The 21,337-nt window shown below is 37.6% G+C and overlaps 1 protein-coding gene across 1 annotated transcript in view; it reads left to right on the forward strand.

Annotated features, from left to right (window-relative positions):
- Mccc2 (methylcrotonyl-CoA carboxylase subunit 2) overlaps nucleotides 1–21,337 on the forward strand; it is a 188,734-nt gene that overhangs the window by 82,319 nt on the left and 85,078 nt on the right. Inside the window, exon 8 of the mRNA XM_090412413.1 lies at nucleotides 2,166–2,248. Within this exon, the coding sequence (XP_090268539.1) occupies nucleotides 2,166–2,248 (83 nt within the window). The remainder of the gene's footprint in view (nucleotides 1–2,165; nucleotides 2,249–21,337) is intronic.

Below are 21,337 nucleotides of genomic sequence, written 5' to 3' on the forward strand. Positions count from 1 at the left end.
AGCAGCCGAGTGGTAAACATATCTGCTCTTCAGCCAAAAGTTGCAGGTTCGAATCCTGCCAGGGGCATGGATATTTGTGATTGTCCTACTAGCCAGTTAGCGTATGTACTGCTGTGACCTGTATCCTGATGCAGTATGACCATTGATGTCTTTGTGCCATAAAAAATCATTTAAAAAAAATAACAGCAAGGTTACAGCAGTACACAAGTCTGGCATTAACCATTTTCTCTCATATCTTACAAAAGAGAGCTGGTCAGAGCAATAGGTGGATAATTATTTTTTGCTTGTGTTAGATCCTTTCCTGTTTTTGTGATAGCAATGACAAATGACTTATACCAAGAATCTGGAAAACTCTTCTGCAAGTATTCTATTGTATATTAAGAGAAAGAGATCCATAGATGATGGTAAATATTTTATCATTTCATGATGATGTCATCAGGCCCTACTGCACTAAGGTGAGACAGTAAACGGGCATTAAGTTTCCTCCTTAACAATGTCTGATTGTATGGCTCAAGCTCATTGATAGAAAAATTTAGCCTTTGTTTCTCTTGTTGCTGTTTCAGTATTAAAAATTCAGGCAGATATCAAATTGTTACTGAGATTCTTCCAGAGTGTCTATCAGACAGAGATATGATAGCTATTTAGGCAATGTGTGATCTGAAAAAGATCTTCTGTTGATGAGTCCTTGACTTCATTGAGGAGCCTATATAATAATAATAATAATTATTATTATTATTATTATTATTGTTCCGGGAAACTCCAAGGAGTCGACAGACTCATCAAGGGAATGCATCACAAATATTTTAGACTGAAACTAACAGTTCATTTTGTAGAAGCAAGTGTTTAAATAAGGCAGAACATTGAACAGGCAGCTAAATATTTAAGGAGGTGTATGTATGCCAGAGAAGGAAACCAAAAATCATGCGTAATAAACAGAAATAACTGTTCTGGCAATAAAACTAAAATTTCTAGTTACAATTGCTTAGGATAAGAATCTCCTAAACTTTTGACAATTATATGTTATTTTACAGTTTAATTAGGATAATATAACAAAGCCTTAGAGCCAAAGGAAGGTAGGCAGCAGACTAAGTACTAAATGGTGTAATCACATGGTCCAAACTAGTTTCCTCCATGTCAAGGAAGAGAGATTTTAATTAACACTGTCATAATAATAGTTTCCCCATATTTGTGGTTTTGTGAGGTTAGGAGAATGGGTAGAATTGTGGCAGATTTCCCCAAACAGTCTGATTTAAATCCACATCTTTAGAATATAAAGAGGATTTGTTTTATATGTGCATCCATTCCATCCTTGGAACTCTTTCAACTATGATATTAGTATACCCCAGCTGAGCTAAATCTAGATAATCTAGGAACTGTTTTCGAGATGAAGCATGGAGAACTTATTTAAATCTTCTTCAGACTTCCACTAAATAGGGTGATAGTCTCACACTTAGTAATGGAATTGATCTCTCACCAAAAGATAAAAATACATCATCCTTTCCTGTGGTAGGATTCAAACCCATAACTTATTGATTAGAGAGTGGATATGCTATTGACTTAAGCCATCTAGGCCAGCAAGGTGTTTGAAACAAAAATGGCGGTACAACAACCTGAAAGGAGACTTATATATGAATGGATTGGTAAAGTTAGGAGTGCTTTTGAAGATAAGTAATTTTTTTTGAAATTTAGTTAAAAATATTAGTGACTTAATATTAAAAATTAACATTTGTGTTAGTTTCTCTCTCTCTTTATGATTGTGTAATCGACTGTTTAACTGTCTGTTTAACATTTAAACTGACTGTTTAAATGTGTTGTTCAACTTTGAAGAAAAATCTGGGCATTTTATATTATACTGGAAATTGTCAGTGTGATACCAGTGCATAATAGAACAGTGGTTGCTAAGACATCTTTGTTGCAGGAAGTTCTCAAAAAAAATAAAAACATAAAATCAGCTAACACCTTTTATTCCTTTATATGGAGTACGCGAGGTTGTTTTAGCCCTATCTAACTTTTGGAGATTGAGTGAGCAGATCAATCTCCGCTAGTAGCCAATCAGAGATAGCTGGCTCAATACTATCACTAATTTTTTTTTGCATGGCAGAAAGAAGTTTAATATGAGATATTTTTTGTTTGGTGCAGTCTGTATGAATTGTATTTTATTGCAGAGGCAAAAGTTTTGTGGAAGGAAAACAAGAAGGTCGAGTGAATATGTTGGAAATGTTTTTAGAGTGAGTACCAGTGATGTGGGGTGAGTAAAACACTTGATAATGGAGGAGAATGTTGACAAAAAGGTGTGAAAACGTAAATATTGATGAAATTCTTGATGAAAGTACAGTGATAGAAGATCAGGAGAATGAAGACTGGATAAATCGTATGTTTATATGAGATTCTTCACAGAATAAAACATAAACTTATGATTGCAGAAATTTTAGGTGAATGGTAAACCTGAGAAGAGAAAGAAAGAAGAGATGCATGGGAAAGAGAAATGAATGCATGGCACAGCAAGAGAAAGTAAGAAGAACATTTTTTATGGTGATTCTTAACAGGAACATGAATAATCTTGTTTCCCAGGTGTGAAAATCAGTGATATTAGTGAGGCTATCAAGATGCAGAAAGGTAAAGTCAAAGAGGTGACTGTTTGGCAGTTACCAATGACTGAAAAAGTGAAAAGTATGACATGAGAGAAAACAGGAAAGAGTTGTCAGAAAAAGCAAAAAAGAATCAAGAGTAAAGATTAGGAGTCTGCTGCCACAGTGTGATAGAAGCACATTGAGGAGGAGCATGATGGAAAATAAGTCAATGTATAGATTATGCAAGAGGAATGGTGTAAAGTTTGTAAATGTATGGACTAAATTTGATGGACAGGTAAGGTTTATGAATTGCACTTAAGTGGAATTTGGAGTTATCTAGAGAAAGCATTGTTTACTTAGAGTGTGGAAGAGCAAAGCCAGAGAGAGACTTGAGCTATTGGAGAGATGCAGGTTTGTGCTAGCAAGTAAGTATGAGAATAACCAAAAACTGGTAAGTGTAATCTCTCAGTTAATAGATTTAAATGAGGTAATCAATACAAGGTGTTAAGGTGGTTGTGAGCAATCACAACTACTTTTATACCTAAGGTCAGAGGATTGTTGGTTGTTTTTGAATTTACAGCTGAAACAGCTAAGGCTATGTATTCTAAATCTTACTTGTAGTGAATCATATGCAAATGTTTCACTTTGACCAGATGTTTCACATTGTCATGAAGGTATTCTATTGGGATGAAATTGGGACTTTTGTGTGTGCATAATTGGTAATCAGTGATCACCAATATGGATTCTGCTCTTGTTTTCTGGCACACCTCCAGACTCACCTTACTCACCTTTGGAAACAAGCCATGGAAAAGTTTAGAGAAAATTGCTCTTGATATTTCCAAAACATTTGAAAACATAAGAAGCCTTGATGCCAGAGCCATCAAGGCTTCTTATCGTTTCCTTTCTGTACTTTGAGATTGCTTCATCTGTACTCTCACAACATGCTTCACTAAACATTACTGCCCTTCTCTCACCATATCTGGAAGGAAAAATCCTGCCACCTCCATATGAGGTCATCCAACTCACCTCGTTTGAAAAGTCCTGGTAGAGGTTCTTCATATCCTAGACAGGATTCAATCCAAGTCTTTTTTTTTTTAGCCAAAGGATATTGTGGTCCAGAGAATAAATCAGGTAGGAGTTGGATGGATAAATAGTATCATTAAGCAGGAGCTAGGAGAAAAGTGATCAATAAGCTCACAAGCAGTGGGGGGGAGAGATAAGAAGGACAACGGCCATGAAAAGGAATGCTAAATCTGATTATATGAGAAAATTAGCCAAGTAGACCAAAGCAAATCCTGAAGAGTTCTTTCCCTGCATGAGTAAAAAGGAAGAATGAAATGACTATAGAAAGATAACTTTAATAAAAGTTTATTGTAAGGAGATGACAGAAGCAGACAAAATAGTTGAGTTATTGAGTGATCAATTTGCAAGGTTATTATTATTATGATTATTATTAGACACCTCCAGGGAGTCCAAGACTTATCGAGGGAGGGCACATGCTCTACAACTCTGTCTCCACCACGCAATCCACCATCTGACTGCTACTACACTAATGGCATTTACTGTCGACTACCACCACTAGTATTTCCAAAGACAACCACAAACATCCATGCCCATGGTGGGATTCGAACCCGCATCCTTTCGGCTGGAGAGCAGATACGCTAACCATTCGACCAGCCAGGTTGTATCATCTAGGCAGAAATGCTATAGTGGCTAATATGTGTGGAAATTAATGTAGGTAAATTGCAGATGCTTAGGATATTGCAGAATATCGCTGCAAAGGTGAGAGATGAATTCATCATCCAGTGTGAGGCCACTATCCCACTTATTTGGAAGCCTTTCAAAAAATCACCATGAAGACATCAAACATGGTGATTTTTTGAAAAATCACCATGTTTGATGTCTAGAGCAGGTTTTCTGAACTATGTAAAAATTAAAAGAATACAAAAAACATAAAATTGATAAAAAAATAGAAACATAAAATACTCATCCCACCTATGGTACAAATGTACTACAGATTTACAAATAACCTTTCATGGGTGAGAAGCACATAAAAAAAAAAAAGTAATAATAATATGGTCACATTAGTAGTTGGGATTTGGGCCCATGTATGATGAAAATATTCTTCTGATCAAGTTTCAAGTACCATCTCTGGTAAAGTCCCTCAATAGTAGGAGTGCAAAATATTTCTAATCCCACAAATGATCAATATATATAAATGAGTAGAGAATTAGGGATATGCTCTTTGAACAATGTTTTACTCAATGTGAGCCCTGTGACAGTATTGTCTTGCTGGAAACTGTTCAGATCGCTCAGGCAACGTTGTTACCATGTAGGGCAATACCGGTTCCAAAAGAGTCCCCAGGTAAGAATTGGTTATCCAGGTTTGTTCACTGAGGATGAGAAGACCTGGCGATGTCCATGATAACAATTCTCATACTAGAATACTGCCATCATTGGCTTGTTTTTGGCCAACCAGATTGCACGGTTGAATAGTCATAATGTTTTGGCTTGGCTTGTCTGTGTACACACACGCACGTGCTCACTAGATTTAGCCCCTTGTGACTTCTTTTTCTTTTTGTTTCCAAAAATTAAATTGAAACTGAATGGGTGGCGGTTCAACACTGATAAGGAGATTCAAGACAACTCGCAAGTGGAGCTTGATGCACTTCAACAAATAAACTTCCAGGAAGTGTTTGGAGCATGATGACAGTGGTAGGATCACTGCATGAACTTGGAAGGGAGACAACGAAGCTGAATCCTTTAATTTAAATTGGATAAGTTGTAAAGATTTTATTATCTTAGTCCGGTTTCTTTTTGATAGCACCTTTATACACCTGTGTATATATATATATATATATATTAAGGATGGCCCACATATCTATATATATATATAGATTGTACCTCAATGTGTGTGTGTGTGTGTATATACATGCACACATTGAGGTAAAAATGTGCCTATCTAACACAGAAGGGACATAATATTCTGATCAAGGGAGTTCCCACATAATGTGCAGCACATGTGAGACATGGCCTTGTGTGTCTCGTGTATGAATAAGGTGATTAGAGATGACAGATTTTTTTACTTGGAAAGCGATGAGTGAGTGAGTGATGTGGGTTGCTAGAGTCTTTTGTAAGTGTTTTGTGTGAATGTGTTTAAGGAGAGGTATGATAGATATTTATGGATATGTGTTTATGAGTCTTCAGATTCATCAAGGATGGCATATATTTTTATATTATTAATAATAATAATAATAATAATAGAAAAACAAGAGCTAATCCAAACCAGAGATCTGACAAAGAATAAAACAGTGTGTAAGAAAATTGTTCATATAAAACTAATAATGGAATATTCGCTATGTGGTTCTACATATATATGTATGCATTGTTGTTGTGGACCTCCATGGAGTCATAGGTCATAAGACATTGTGGGAGGCCTAACGTAGATAACACATTCAGTCTATCATACCACTCCTTTAACTCATTCACTGCTGGCACTTCACCACCCTCTCGGGTAATACACTCCATGCTCTTACCACTTGCAATGCAAAAATTTTTACTGCTTCCTTACAAGGACAAAGGCAATTCCTGGCCTGTTATCTTTGGAAGGAAGTAGTATGTTCCCCCATTCTATTATATGAAAACTTTCCCCAGTGTCAATCCATAAATACCTCTCAACAGTTCAAGTGTGTCAATCATATCACCTCTTCATCTTCTTTTCACAAGACTATACACCATCAGCCTATCCTCTTACACACACACACACACACACACACACACACACACACACACACACACACACACACACACACACACACACACACACTTTTTTTAATATATTCTTAAAAATTTTAAACACATGGCTCCTATTGTTCCCAAGTCCTTATTGCTGTGGATGGTAACAGTAAGTAACGTATATAGTAATGTTACTATTCACAGTAATAAGGACAGCAACAGTACATGATGTAAAACTTTTTTGTATGTTGCTTATGTTTGTTACTTAATTTAGTAACATTGGAAATTTTGAAAGTGAAAATTTAAATTTTAAGAATACAAGCAAATGTTGCAATCAAATTAAAGCAGGAATATATTAATCTTCTCCAATCTTGCAGTTTTTGTAAGACTACAAACTAACTAGTTTAAAAGAATTTAACATCAAATCACACATACAAATTCTTCACCATTTCCATAGCTTTTTCGAAGGCAAAGAAACACTGTACTGTTTTTATTTCTATCCAAATTATTAGATTGTTTCAGAAAAAAAATACCGTAAATGGAGAAATTACTATAATGATGCTCATTATAGTGACACTTCAATATTTTTATCACCTTGACAGAATTGCATTATAGTATTACTCACTGCTTGCTAGTATGCAGATTTGACGGATCCCTAGAAAGTGATTTTTATTTTAAATAAATTTTTTTTTAAAACTTTTCTTTAAAAACTGAATTCAGTAATTTTGTGACTATGAAAGACAAAGAAGTTTATTATTAAAACATTTTTTTTTTTAAAGAAACAGAAAATAGTAGCAGCAAATGGTTTTGTACACATTCAGTACAAAAGAACAAGAACGGTTCATGAAGTGAGTTTTCTGTGGTGTGAAATTACTTAAGGATATGTATAATACATTCAGAAAGAAAGCGTATAATGACATAGTTTCATATGTCATATCATGTACATGTATGACTTAAAAAAATAAAACAGAAATAAAGGTTTTATTATGAGGAGAATTTCTAAATTAAGGACTGCTGGACATCAGATATACTTAAACTGGATATTGAACAAAGCATCAGGATGTTGGACACGTGTCTCATTGTTGTCATGTGCTGTCATAGCTTAATTCATAACTATGCAGACCAAAAGCTGGTTTAAAATGAGACTTTAAGTTGTTTTTAAACAGCCTAACCAAAAAATCCTATTCACATTGGAAGCAACAAGAAATAACATATCTCAGAGAAGCCTCCTAAAAATAACTATAATCTTAAAACAATGAATAACATCTTAAATAGACCAATACATATTGCAGTGAATATACAAGAAAAAGGCAATGTATTTTTTTGCCATGCATAAAAAATGTTACAGATAATATAGCAGAAATACTCAAGCAATACAACTTAAAAGTTGTCTTCAAACAACTGCAAAAAAATATCCATGATGTTATGATCACTCAGATCTCAAATGCCCAGGAGTGTACAAAATTTTTTGTACCTATGGCATCTGTTATGTTGGACAGACAGGACATTCTGGAGAGATCTATCTCAATAACATATCGAAGATGTAGAGAGAGGGATCAATCACATAAATTGAGATTGACAACTCACAAGAATGCTGTCCATTGAATTCAACATACAAGTACGAGGTGATATCAAAATGTTTCGAGACTAGCTCTGTTTACGAGAAACTACTTTATTTATCTACGTTTACACACCTTCAAAATAGCTCCCTTGCATATCAATACACCGCTCCCAACGTTCTTGCCACTTCTGGAATGTGTCCTGGAAGTCTTCTTTTCGAAGCATGTCAAGCACCTTCTGCGATTCGCGCTGGATCTCCGCAATGGTGTCAAAACGGTGACCTCTGAATTGGATCTTCATCTTCGGGAAGATGGCGAAGTCTGCAGGAGCCAAATCTGGTGAGTAGGGTGGGTGGGGAAGTGAGATCATGTTTTTTCTGGCGAGAACTCACATGTGAGGAGAGCTCGGTGACAGGATGCATTGTCATTGTGGAGCATCCAGTTTTTCGTGCGCCACAGATCCGGTCGCTTTTGCCGAATGTCCTCTCTCAGATGCCTGAAAACCTGGCAGTAGAACTCACTATTGATGGTCTGGCCCCGAGGACGAATTCTCGATGCACAATGCCGTGAATGTCAAAAAAGATGATGAGCATGCACTTGGTGAAGCTGCGGACCTGCCTCGCCTTTTTCTGTCATGGAGATTATGGGCTCTTCCACTGTGAAGGCTGTTGCTTCGTCTCAGGGGTGTACCTGTATACCCAAGTTTCATCACCAGTAATAATCCTTGACATGAAGAATGGGTCATCCACGGCACACTGACAAAGTTCTTGGCAGACTTTGATGTGATATTCCTTCTGCTCCTGGGTCAGCAGCCTGGGGACGAACTTGGCCGCAACATGGCGCATGTTCAAATCACACGTGAGGATTGACCGGACTGTTCCGTATGACTCACTGACAATGGCAGCAATGTTGTGGAGTGTTCTCCAACGATCCTCATGCACAAGTTGCCGATTGGTTTCGACATTTTTGGGGGTTGAGCTCGTTGAAGGTCTTCCTGATCTCTCATTGTCTTCCAGTAATGTTCTTCCGCTCTTGAAGCACACGTGCCACTCAAAACACCTCGAACGACTCATTGCAGCATCGCTGTAAACTTGCCGAATCATGTCAAACATCTCTGTGGCAGATTTTCCCAGTTTCATGCAGAATTTCACATTTGCTCTTTGTTCTAACCTGCTATCCATGATGAAATTGCAAATGTTGTAATGCATGTGGTCAGAATAGCATCAGTTGCACAGCTCCTGATGTACACAGGACAATGTCTTTTGGCACACTGACTTATGAAGGCAGCGGCTCCCTGTGACTGTGCGTGCAGTCACAGGGAGCAGCTGCCTTCTGATCATCTGTTGGCGTGTTACAAACCTAGTCTCAAAACTTTTTGATACCACCTCGTATGTAGATTTAAAGTAACTGCTGAAATGCTGTGGTATCCAACCCAATGTAACAAATACCAAGGTCTCATTTTATACTACCTTTGATCTGCATATATCAAAGACTTTCATTGCTATGAATTAAGCTACGATAGAAGTTACACAACACATTGCAATAATGAGCTGCAAATTATATCTTACCTTGATGCTATGTTTAATATCTGTTTTAAGTTCACTTGATGTATAGTAGTTAATTTACTAATATTCCTGTTAAGACAACTTTTTTCTAATTTTGTAATTAATCTGAGGAGTTACATGATACGATGTATGAAACTGGTCATTAAACAATTTCTTTCTGACTATTTTTACATATGGATTTTTACTTGTTAAGTAAATAATAATCCTAATAATCCATACTAGTACCTTACTATAATTTGCCTTTTTAGCAGAAACCAAATATGTTAATGATACTCAAAATTATCACATTTTCCAATAAAGATAAATTTGTTTATCCACAGGAACACTTTCAGTAATGGTGAAGTCAATGTTTCTTCCTTATTTTAAGGAGAATTTTTTTTTTAAATACATAGCCTTTCATTTTTCACTTCTCTAAGATTTTCTTCTCTTCATGTGTCCATCAGCTGTTCTTCTCATATCACAATATAGCATGCTTCATGTTTTCAATGATTGTGGATCTATGAATGATTTCATGACAACTTGGTATCACTCACCAATAACAAAGAGCAGTTCATTAATGGCTGACAAGGTGTGTTTATCAGAGTTACAGTTACGATTAAGTTTCTCTTTTACTTGATGCCTATTTAATATAATTTGCAGAAAATCTTTACTTGTATTTTAGTTCCAGCTGCTAAAAGTTGTTTTCTGTTGGTGACTTTTACTGTGATGTGTGGTTAGAGTTATGATCTTGTTAGTTTTCTACCAATAGCAAATTCATAATCACTGCTGCTTCACATTGCAGGATCGTTTTGACAACTCTAGCTTAGAATTGAAAGATAGATGGCTTAGAATTTTTTCAACATTGACATGCTAATATAAATCTTATTTAATTTTTTAAAATAATTCTACTAATAGTAAAATTTGTCTATAGACAGATTATGTAAAGTTGTTTAAACTTCTTTATAATTCCTTCTGTTATCCTTCATGGTCATAAGTAAGAAACCAATTCTTAATTTAGCACTTTCTTTAAATAGGAAACAAATAAAAAGAGTGACAAAGTTTAAATATCTCGGATGCTGGTTAAATGAAGATTGCAATCCAGAAATGGAAATAAAAGTTAGAATTGAAATGGCAAGAAAAAATTTTCTCTTGATGAAATCAACACTGTGTAACCGCAGTTTAAACTTAGAGCTTAGAGTACGCATGGTTAAATGCTATGTATGGTCTGTACTGCCATACATAGTGCGGTGCAGAAACTTGGACCTTGAAGACAACATCAATAAAAAGACTTGAAGCCTTTGAAATGTGGTTATACAGACGAATGTTAAAAATCCCATGGACAGCAAAAACATCCAATCAGGAAGTACTGAAACAAATGGGGAAATCACGTGAACTTTTAGATACCATAAAAAGAAGGAAAACTGCATATCTTGGTCACCTACTTTGTAATGAAAAATATAAGATACTTCAATTGATTATAAAAGGGAAGATAAATGGAAGAAGAGGACAAGGAAGACGAAGAAAATCTTGGCTGGCAGATATCAGATAGTGGACTGGTATGAACTCTGAGAGACTGCTCAGAATAGCTGAGAATCGCTCAAAATTTGCCAAGGTGGTCGCCGACCTCCGATAGGAGATGGCACTCAAAGAAGAAGATCCATTTTCTATATGGATCATTCTATGATAGAAATTGCTGTTATCAGAATTGAAGATATTATAGTCAGCACTTTTAATGTGAATGTATTTTACTCCTAAATGAATCCACTGTAAGTCTTCAGGATTGTTTAGCTAAGTTGAATAACTATTGTGAGAAATATTATATGAAAACAGCAGAAAATAAAAACTATTAAAATAGGCAGCAACATCAGAGGAAACATGAAAAACATTATCAGTGGAGAGCCTATAATACATCTCAGCTATGTAGTAAATTTGTAGTGAAGATAGCAGTAACACAGAAATTGATAACAGAATAAGCAGAGCTGTCACGATGAAGGGTCAGGTGGATAAATTCATGTAGAATAAGAAAGCAATTAGCTAAAACATTAAACCAGCAATGATCTGCAAATACTTGCCACATAATGTATAGAAGATTAGTATAAAAGAAATGAGTCAGTGTACTAGCTGTGAAATGTACGCTTTGCGGAGTGCGGTTGGAGTGTGGATAGATGATAATAAAGGATTGAATGTGTGTAGAAAATGTAGGGAGAATGAGGAATTGAAGTGTATTTCGGATCGTGAGTGTGATATTTTTGTCAAACTTCAGAATGAAGAAAATAGCGATATGACAAGAAACGGCAAGGTTGTACATGAGAATATAGAAAGTGTGAATGATAGTATTAATGGTTTCTCAGAGAATAAAAAAGATGAGATAGATGCATTGAGTGAGATCGCGTTGTTGAATGGTGCGATAGAAAGGGCAAAACAGCAGCTAGAGTGCATGAACAAAAGTTGACTGAATGAACCAACCAATAATAAAAAGGTATGACAGGAAAAATAGGCGTATGAATGTGAACATGAACAAAATGAAGGATAGAGTGCTGTATGGAGACTCATTAGTACGAGGTGTGTTAGTAGAGGATTTGACAAAATCGTACCAACCTGGTGCAACCATAAAGGATGTAACTGAGTCTATTAGAGAGCAAAAGGAAAGGGTGAAAGAAATGATTGTTGTGGCAGGTACGAATGATTTGAAAGGAGATAAAATGGAAATGATAGAAGACCTGAATGAATTGTTTGAGGTAGCAAAAGAAAAGAGTGAGAGAGTTAGAATGATTAGTCTTTTGCCACGACATGACAGTGAAATGTTTAAAAGGAGGGCCATAATTGCGAATGACTTTATGCGTGGGTTATGTATGACGAGTGGTGTGGAATTTGTGGACGTGTGGAGTGAGTTTGATGGGCGAAAGGATCTATATAAGATGGATGGCTTGCATTTGAATGGTTATGGTGTAAGAAGACTTGAGAAAGTGTTGCTGAATGTAGTGGATGTGCAAATTCAGGGAAACTAGATTTGTTAAGGGGTGGGGAGTAGATATACAGTCCTTAGGGAGGCAGTTGAATGTAAGAATGAATATAATATGCTAGAGCAAATAAGGACAACAAACCAGAGTGGGATAGTTAATATAAGGCATCAAGGTAGGGTTGGGGCTAATGGGGGTCTTAAATTCATGTACACTAATACTAGGAGTATTAGGAACAAGAAGGAAGAGTTTTTGGCCATGGTTGGCACTTCCAGACCACAGGTTATTGGTATTAGTGAAACATGGCTGACTGTAGATGATATAGCTAGTGGGATTGAATGTGATGGGTATAGTATGTTCAGGAATGACAGAGAGAATAAAATGGGGGGAGGAGTATTGTTGATGATAGCTGATGAGCTCCAGCCAAGGAGAATAGAAGTTGAATTGCAGGATAGAGAAAAGAGCACATTTGAGGCCATTTGGTGTGAGATTGTGGCTAGCAGAACTAAATATACAATTGGGTGCTGCTATAGACCAGGTGATGGAAAAGATGGTAGTGACAGTATGCACAAGCAAATAGAAGAAATGAGTGGAAGGAGGGTGATTATTATGGGAGATTTCAACTATGGTCACATTGATTGGAGTGAGGAGAGGACACACGGGAGGAAGGAATTGGAATAATGCAGTTATTAAGGGATAACTATCTGCGACAGCATGTAATGGAAAATACTAGGGGTCAGAGAGTGCTTGACCTAGTAATTACATCTGAGGATTTGGCGTAACAAATATGACCACATTGCCACCAATCGGTGAGAGTGATCATAGGGTCTTGACTTGGGAGGTGGCTAAAGGTGTAGAATTTTCAATTAAGACAGGGTACATGTGGAATTATCGGGCAGGAAAGTATGACAAGCTTAGGAGTTTGATTGGCTCAGTGCCATGGCATGTACAACTGCAAGGACTAGAAGTGTTGATAGTGCATGGGAGGTAGTTAAGAAGTGCTTGCATGAAGCAATGGCTGACTGTATACCTAGAGTCCGAATAATAAATCAAGTAGGGGTTAAATGGATGAATAACACCATTAAGCTTGAGCTGCAAAAAAGAAACAACTATGGAGGGAATTTAAGGAGAAAGGTGACCGGCAGGCACATGAACGGTATAAAGCGCAGGCCAGAAGGGTGACGAGTGTGGTAAGAAAAGCAAAAAAGGATTATGAAAGAACATTGGCCATGCAGGCTAAAGAGAATCCTAAACAGTTTTTTAGATATGTAGCAAGTAAAAGGAAAAATGTACATGGCAGAATGATTTTAAAGAATGCCGATGGTAGGGAGGTAACTGAATCAGTTGAGATAGCTGAGTTACTGAGTGAGCATTTTGCAAGAATATATCATCCAGGTGGCAACATTGCAGAAACGAATAAACCAGTAGATTATACGGGAATTGTGGCGAATGAAGTGGAGGTGAGTAGTCTATTGCATAACCTCAATGTCAATACATCTGTGGGATTGGATGGTATACCAGCTCGTGTAGTACGAGAAGCAGCTAAAGAATTGTCAGTACCCTTGACCATTTTGTTTAATTTGAGTCTCGTGTCTGGGTTAGTCCCGAGCGGGTGGAAGGAGGGAAAAATAGTTCCACTGCATAAAGGTGGTTCCAAGACTGCTGTTGTAAATTACCGACCGATTAGCATATCAGGAATCATTGTCAAGGTCTTAGAGAAATTAGTCAAGAAAAGAATACAGGATTGGATAGATGAAAATGGGATATTGTATGGGGGACAACATGGTTTTGTGAAGGGTAGATCATGCCTCAGTAACTTGCTCACGTTTTATAATACAGTGACGGCTGAACTGGATAGTGGTAATGGGTTTACAGTGATACTACTGGACCTTGCCAAGGCCTTTGACAGGATACCACATGGAACCCTAATCAGTAAACTGGAGCAGATGGGGATAGATATAGGGTTGGTAAGATGGATAGGAGGGTGGTTGAAGGAGAGATACCAGAGAGCGGTTTATTCAGGAGTGGAGTCAAAAAGACGGCTTGTGACTAGTGGAGTGCCGCTGGGCTCTGTTCTTGGACCACTGCTTTTCAATTTGTTCATCAATGATATTGGAAAGGATTTGAGAGGAAGTGTTCACTTGTTTGCTGATGATGCAAAGTTGGGTAGAGCAATTGTGAGTGCACAGGATGTCAAAATTTTACAGGATGATTTGGATAGTTTGGAGGACTGGGCTAGGAAAAATGGATGCCAGTTTAATGTGGCAAAGTGTAAGGTTATGCACTTTGGGGTGAAAAGAACAGCAGCAGTATATCGCATTGGTGGAACCGTACTCCAGGAGATTGATGAGGCCAGGGATTTGGGAGTGCTGGTGGATAGGGAGTTGAAGTTTAGGGGGCACATTGCAAAAGTGACTAAAACAGCTCACCAAATCACTTTGCTTATGAAAAATACTTTAACATGCAGAGACAAACAAGTTGTTGTTCCTCTGTATCGAGCCTTGATAAGACCCCATCTGGACTTCTGTGCCCAGTTACAGGCACCAGGGTTTCTTCGTGATGGGGAGGAAGTGGAGAGGGTCCAGAGACGAGTGACTAAGATGATAGCAGGTCTGTGGAATGAACCTTATGAGAATAGGTTGAGGATTTGTGGGTTGCAGAAATTGGACGATAGGCGAAGGAGGGGTGATATGATTGAGACATTCAAATTACTGAAGGATTTTTATAAGATTGATCCAGAAGATATTTTTGAAAATATGACTGGTGGTGGGAGGACTAGGGGCCATGCATGGAAGCTGGGCAAGAGCGTGGTTGACAAGAGTGTTAGAGCTAGGTTTTTTACTTGGAGAGTGGTGAATGAGTGGAATAAGCTTCCAGAGTCTATTGTGGGTGTTACGACCGTGAATGAGTTCAAGGCAAGATATGATAGATACTGTGTGAATGCTGAATAGTTGTTCCAGACATGATGTTAGGGCCTACCTCGATGAGTCTGTCGACTCCTTGGAGTTTCCCGGAACAATAATAATAATAATAATAAATTCTTCTCATAATCTGATTTTGCTTTCCTTACCATACTGGTCACCTTTCTTGCCTGAGCCTTGTACTGTTCATGAGTTTGCTATTCACCTTTCTCTTTATATACCCTCCACAGCATTTTCTTCTTCTGGAGCTCATACTTAATGATATTATTCATCCATCTAACTCCTACCCGATTAACCCTCCTTACCCTAGGTATACAATTTAATACTGCTTTCTTCAGATGATCCTTAACTATATCCCATGCACTGCTAACATCCTTATTCTGCAGTGTTTTATGCCACTGTACAGATTTAAGCTTTTTCCTAAGCATGTCCTAATCATCAGCCTTGTAGTTCTACAAATACCCCTTATAGACTATTCCTCATGTTTTACAATCTCCCAAGTCAAGACCTCATGGCCACTTTTACCATTTGGAGGCAATGTTGTCACCTTGGTTATGGTTAGCTCTTTTGATCCTATGAGGGTGGTCTGAGAAGTTCTCGGCCTCAACCATAGATGGCAACACAATTGGCAAGAGTTTTTTTTTTTTTTTTTTTCTAAGTTGGTACATCTGTTGTAAGCATCCATGTGAAATTGCAAGTGTTTGTTTTATACAGTTGTCTGAAGCAAAAGTGTTTCTGTAGTCCTTGAAATGGATAAAATTAAGTGTCGTGCGGTTATAAAATTCTTTGTAAAATGCCAAATTTAAACGTGGCCATACCCAGCCTTGAAGATGATCCACATGAAGGACATCCAAAAAGTGTAACAACATCACAAATCATTGATCAAGTGCACAATATGGTATTGGATGACCAGCGAGTTAAAGCGCATGAAATTGCTGAGACTATAGGCATTTCAAAAGAACGTGTAGGATATATTTTGCTTGAAGAACAAATGATAAAGCTTTGCACAATTCTTCATGCAAAATATTTATGCTTGCTCACAGCAGATCAAACATGCACTCACATGAAAATCTCTGAACAGTGCTTGGGGCGTTTTAACAAGACTAAAACTGATTTTGTACGTCAATTTATTACTATAGATGAGACTTGGATTCACCATTATACACCAGAATCCAAACAGTGGATAGAAGCCAGTTGTTCAGCAGCAAAGAAGACAAAGTTGGTTCCATCAGCAGGAAAGGTAATGGCATCCGTGTTTTGGGATGCTAAAGGCATTTTGTTTATTAATTATCTTGAAAAGTGTAAAACAATAACTGAGGAATATTATTCCAATCTTTTAACCAGACTTGACAAAAAACTTCATGAGAATAGACCCAATTTGCAGAAGAAAAAATCATCTTTTATCAGGACAATTCACCTGCCCACAAAGGTGTTTTGGCAATGGGAAAATTAAGGGATATGCACTATGAATTGCTGGTACATCCACCCTATTCCCCAGATTAGGCCCCTCTGACTTCTATCTCTTCCCAAAACTAAACTCTTCCTCGCTGGTCAGTGGTTTTCTTCGAATCAAGAGGTGATTTCAGCTATAGAAGGATATTTTGCAGGTCTTACTGAGAACCACTACAATGATGGGATAATGGCCCTGGAGCATTGCTGGAATAAATGTATTAGTCTTAATTGAGATGATGTTGAAAAATAAAAATAATTTTGAAATTATAAATTTGTTTTTTCATTGTTATGCCAAGAACTTCTTGGGCCACCCTCATATGATCAGGTCCGATACTCCCATCCCTTCCATCACATGCTGCCTTAAGTAATTATCCCTCAGCAGGTATATAAATTCTATTTCCTTCCTGCGATGAAATCTTTCTTCCTTCCAGTCTGTATCTCCATAGTTGAAGTCCCCCATAATAATCACTCATTGTACTAATTTGGCGCTGCATGCCTTTCAGATCATCTGTGTAACTCCCTGACCTATAGCAACAACCAACTATATATTTTGTCTTATTGTTCTTAATCTCACACCAGATTTCTTAAAATGAACAGCCACCCTCCTGCCTGTCTCCTATTCTTTTTGGTTGCAATTCATCTGCTATTGTCAGCAGTACTCCTCCCCCATCCTGTCTTCCCTGAAAATACTAAACTCTTCTTTCGATCCTTGTAACTACATCATCTGCTGTTAGCCAAGTCTCACTAATGCCTATAACTTTTTTCCGGGTTACACTAACCAATGCCAAAAATTCCTCCCTCTTGTTCCTGATACTTCTGGCAATATAGAAATGGTAACATCCCTTTATTCCCCCCACCCACCTTTACTTTCTGAATTGACTACTCTATTCAATATTTTTGCTTCAGAGACTAGAACCCCCTCACTTGGTCATTCTCACACTCACTTGCTTCATGGGTGCCTTCACACAAACTCACTTGCCTCAACCCTAATTGCTTAAGTTTCCCTGAATTTTCATATCAGCATGCTCAGTGAACAAAGCACTCTCTCCAGACACTAAAACCATTCAGATGCAGTCCATCCACATTGTATAAATCCTTCTTTCCATCAAACAGAGACCACTGATCCACGAATTCTATGTCATTTCTTTTGCACAATCTACATATAGACTCACTGGCTATCAATGCCCTCCTCCTCAGTTTGCCCCTATATTAGCTTGGTAGGAGACTTACAATTTTCACCTTCTTGGTCTTCAGTTTTGCCTCTTCTTACAACTCTTTTACATTCTCTCTCATAGAATACTTCTCGCTTCTGAAATCATTGGTTAAATCAAGACGGTCATTTCCTTTGACTTACCTTTTTGCATCCAGATGCCATGGCTAATATCGCGAATTTTTTTCTCCCAGGAAACACAGTTTTGTCATACTTTAGTTAAGTACTCTCTTAACAAGCACTCCTTAACTTGTTTTTCTTGTTTGTTTGGTTGGTCTTTATTATTTTTTTGGATCACCTGCTTCTTTCCTTTTTCAGCCCTGCCTTAACTCTTACTGCTTCTGCAGTTTTTCAATTTTGCACTTTGTCCTATGAAGGATAACATTTAAGCGTGCTATTTCTTTATTGATATCCATTTCATTCTTCTCTATTTCTACGGTCGCACGTTTGACATTATTAACATCATTTTCCATAGGTATTATTTCTGGGAAATTTCCATGTTACTACTCTTAAAAACTATTATTTTTATGGCTATTTTTGCCTATTTTCATTTAGGAGTGTCCCTTATTTTAAATACATTGGCTCTTTATTCAAGAATTCTTAGGGTATATTAGAAGTGTATTTTAAAGGTAAATATATGCAGATTGGAAAAGATACCAGAGGAATGGAGGAAAAATATTCTCGTCCCAATCTACAAAGGAAGAGGAGATGTTCAAGACTGTGGCAACTATAGAGGGATCAAGCTGATGTCACACACATTGAAGATATGGGAAAGAGTAATTGAAGGAAGGATATGGCAGGAAATGAAAATTGGTGAGGAGCAGTTTGGATTTATGCCAGGAAGAGGGATAACGGATGTGATATTTGCACTAAGGCGATTGATGTAGAATATAGAGAGATTCAAGTGGATCTGCACATGGTGTTTATAGACCTGGAAAAGTCATACAACAGAGTGGCCAGGCAGGAGGTTATGGAGGTGTATGAGGAAGAAGGGGGTGTTGGAGAAGTACGTGAGGTTGGTGAAGGAGATGTATGAGGGAACAGAAACTCAGGTCAGGTCTAGTGTCGACATGACAGAAGGGTTCCCCATTGTCATAGGGCTATACCAAGGGTCAGTTCTGAGCCCCTACCTCTTTGACCTGGTCATGGATGTACTAGTGGAGGATGTCAAGAAGGAGGCACTATGGAGCATGCTGTTTGCCGACAACATTGTTCTATGTGAATCGTCCCAAGAGAAGCTTGAAAATACCCTGGAAGAGTGGAGAAAGGTATTGGAGGAGAGAGGCATGAGAATTAACCGGGAAAAGACCGGATATATATCAACGGGGAGTGACGAGGATATGGTCATACGACTTCAGGGTGAAAGGCTAATTTCAGGGAAGAAATTCAAGTACTTGGGTTGGTTGTCGAGAGGAATGGTGACTTGGATGAGGAAATACAGCACCGAATAACATGCGGTTGGATGAATTGGAGGAAGATGAGCTGGGTCCTGTGCGACAAGAGAGTGAGTTGTAAGAGGAAAGGAAAGCTGTATAAGATGGTGGTGAGGCTGGCGATGCTCCATGGTGCAGAGACGTGGCCTATAACCAAGGCACAGGAGAGGAAGATGGAGGTAGCAGAGATGCGGATGTTGAGATGGATGAGTGGTGTGAAAAAGGACAGAATAAGGAATGGCTACATCAGAGGGACAGTTAAGGTGGGACCAATTGGCAAGAAGATACACGAAAGTAGGCTGAGGTGGTTTGGACATGTAGAGAGGAAGGGTGAGGAGTACGTTGGTAAACGAGTGGAGTATATGGAGTGGGAGGGAAGGAGGAAAAGAGGCAGGCCCAAGCTCAGGTGGAGGGATAAGGTGATAGAGGATCTTAGGGAGAAAGGATGGAGTCCGAAGGACGCCCTGAACCGGAGAACTTGGAAGAGGAAGGTTAAAGATCAGTGCACTGACCCCATTTAACATGGGATAAGGCATAGTGAAAGAAGAAGAAGAATATGCAGATTAATAGAGGAAGAAATTTTGCACATACCTTGTATGGAAGTTAGGATGTCTTCTTTCTCCATACTTCTACTGTTTGCTGTTAAAAAAAGGGAGGGGGAACATGGAGGGGGGGGTTGATAACTTAGAAAATCCGTTTTTTTTTTTAAATAATATATATACAAATATATATGTTATTATATTTAAGGGCGCTTTTTTGGGGAAGAGTTATATAGAGAAACTGGGATGGGGGAGAGCATTAACTGGGTGCGAGCCATTTCGATCCTGTATCGTCATCATACACTTCTCATGTAATGTTCCGATGACGATACAGGATCGAAACGGCTCACACCCTGTTAACGCTCTCCCCTGCCCCTGTTTCCCATATAATCCTTCCCCTTCCCCAAAAAGTGCCCTTAAATATAATAATGTATATGTTTGTATATATATTATTTAAAAAAAAAACCGGGTTTTCTAAGTTATCACCCCCCCCCTTCCACGTTTCCGAACCTCCATGTTTTTGAACCCCGCCTTTTTTTTTAACAGCAAACAGCAGAAGTATGGAGAAAGAAGACATCCTAACTTCCAAACAAGGTATGTGCAAAATTTCTTCCTCTATTAATCTGCATATATTTACCTTTTGAAATACACTTATAATACCCCTAAGAATTCTTGAGTAAAGAGCCAATGTATTTAAATTAAGGGACACTCCTAAATGAAGACAGGCAAAAATAGCCATAAAAATAATAATCATTTTCAATGTTATCATCGGTATTTGTTGCATTCTCATTACCTAAGAGACACTCACTTTTAAAATACTTAATTCATACTCTCTCTCTCTCCAGTTTCAATTTCCTTCCACATATTCTTTAATTTTCTCGATGTATACATTTCGCATACACTACACTGAATAATATCCTGCAAATTCAAATCATTATATTAATACTCTAAAAACATGGAAATTTACACTAATATACTATAATACTCTAATTTTCTGATGAAAAAAAAAAAAACAGATAAAAATCACTAATTTTACACGACCACTCGCAATATGAAACCAAATATATTATGCGCGCGCGCGTGTGTGTAAATTTAAAAGTCTTAGCTGACTTATTATCAGATTGGCAGAGGATATTTCCAAAAGGATAAAAACTGCTATCATGAGCCAAAGGCGAAACGAGTACTATTGAAGTGTGTGTAATTTAGGTTTCTCTGAAATATATCAACTTTCGGTACATTTTTCATCATGATGTTGCAAGAATAAAATGTTGTTTGGGCATTTTGATAAAACTACATTGATCTGATGTTCAACATTTACATTTTATCATTATTTCAAGTGCACTAATTTTAATATTTAAGTAATAATTTCAAAATAAATAATACTGAACAACTTTCCTATCTTGTGCAATTATAA

This window comes from Typopeltis vanoorti, chromosome 22, assembly GCF_054136105.1.
Source record: "Typopeltis vanoorti isolate ZY-2024b chromosome 22, IOZ_Tvanoo_1.0, whole genome shotgun sequence".
NCBI lineage: Eukaryota > Metazoa > Arthropoda > Arachnida > Uropygi > Thelyphonidae > Typopeltis > Typopeltis vanoorti.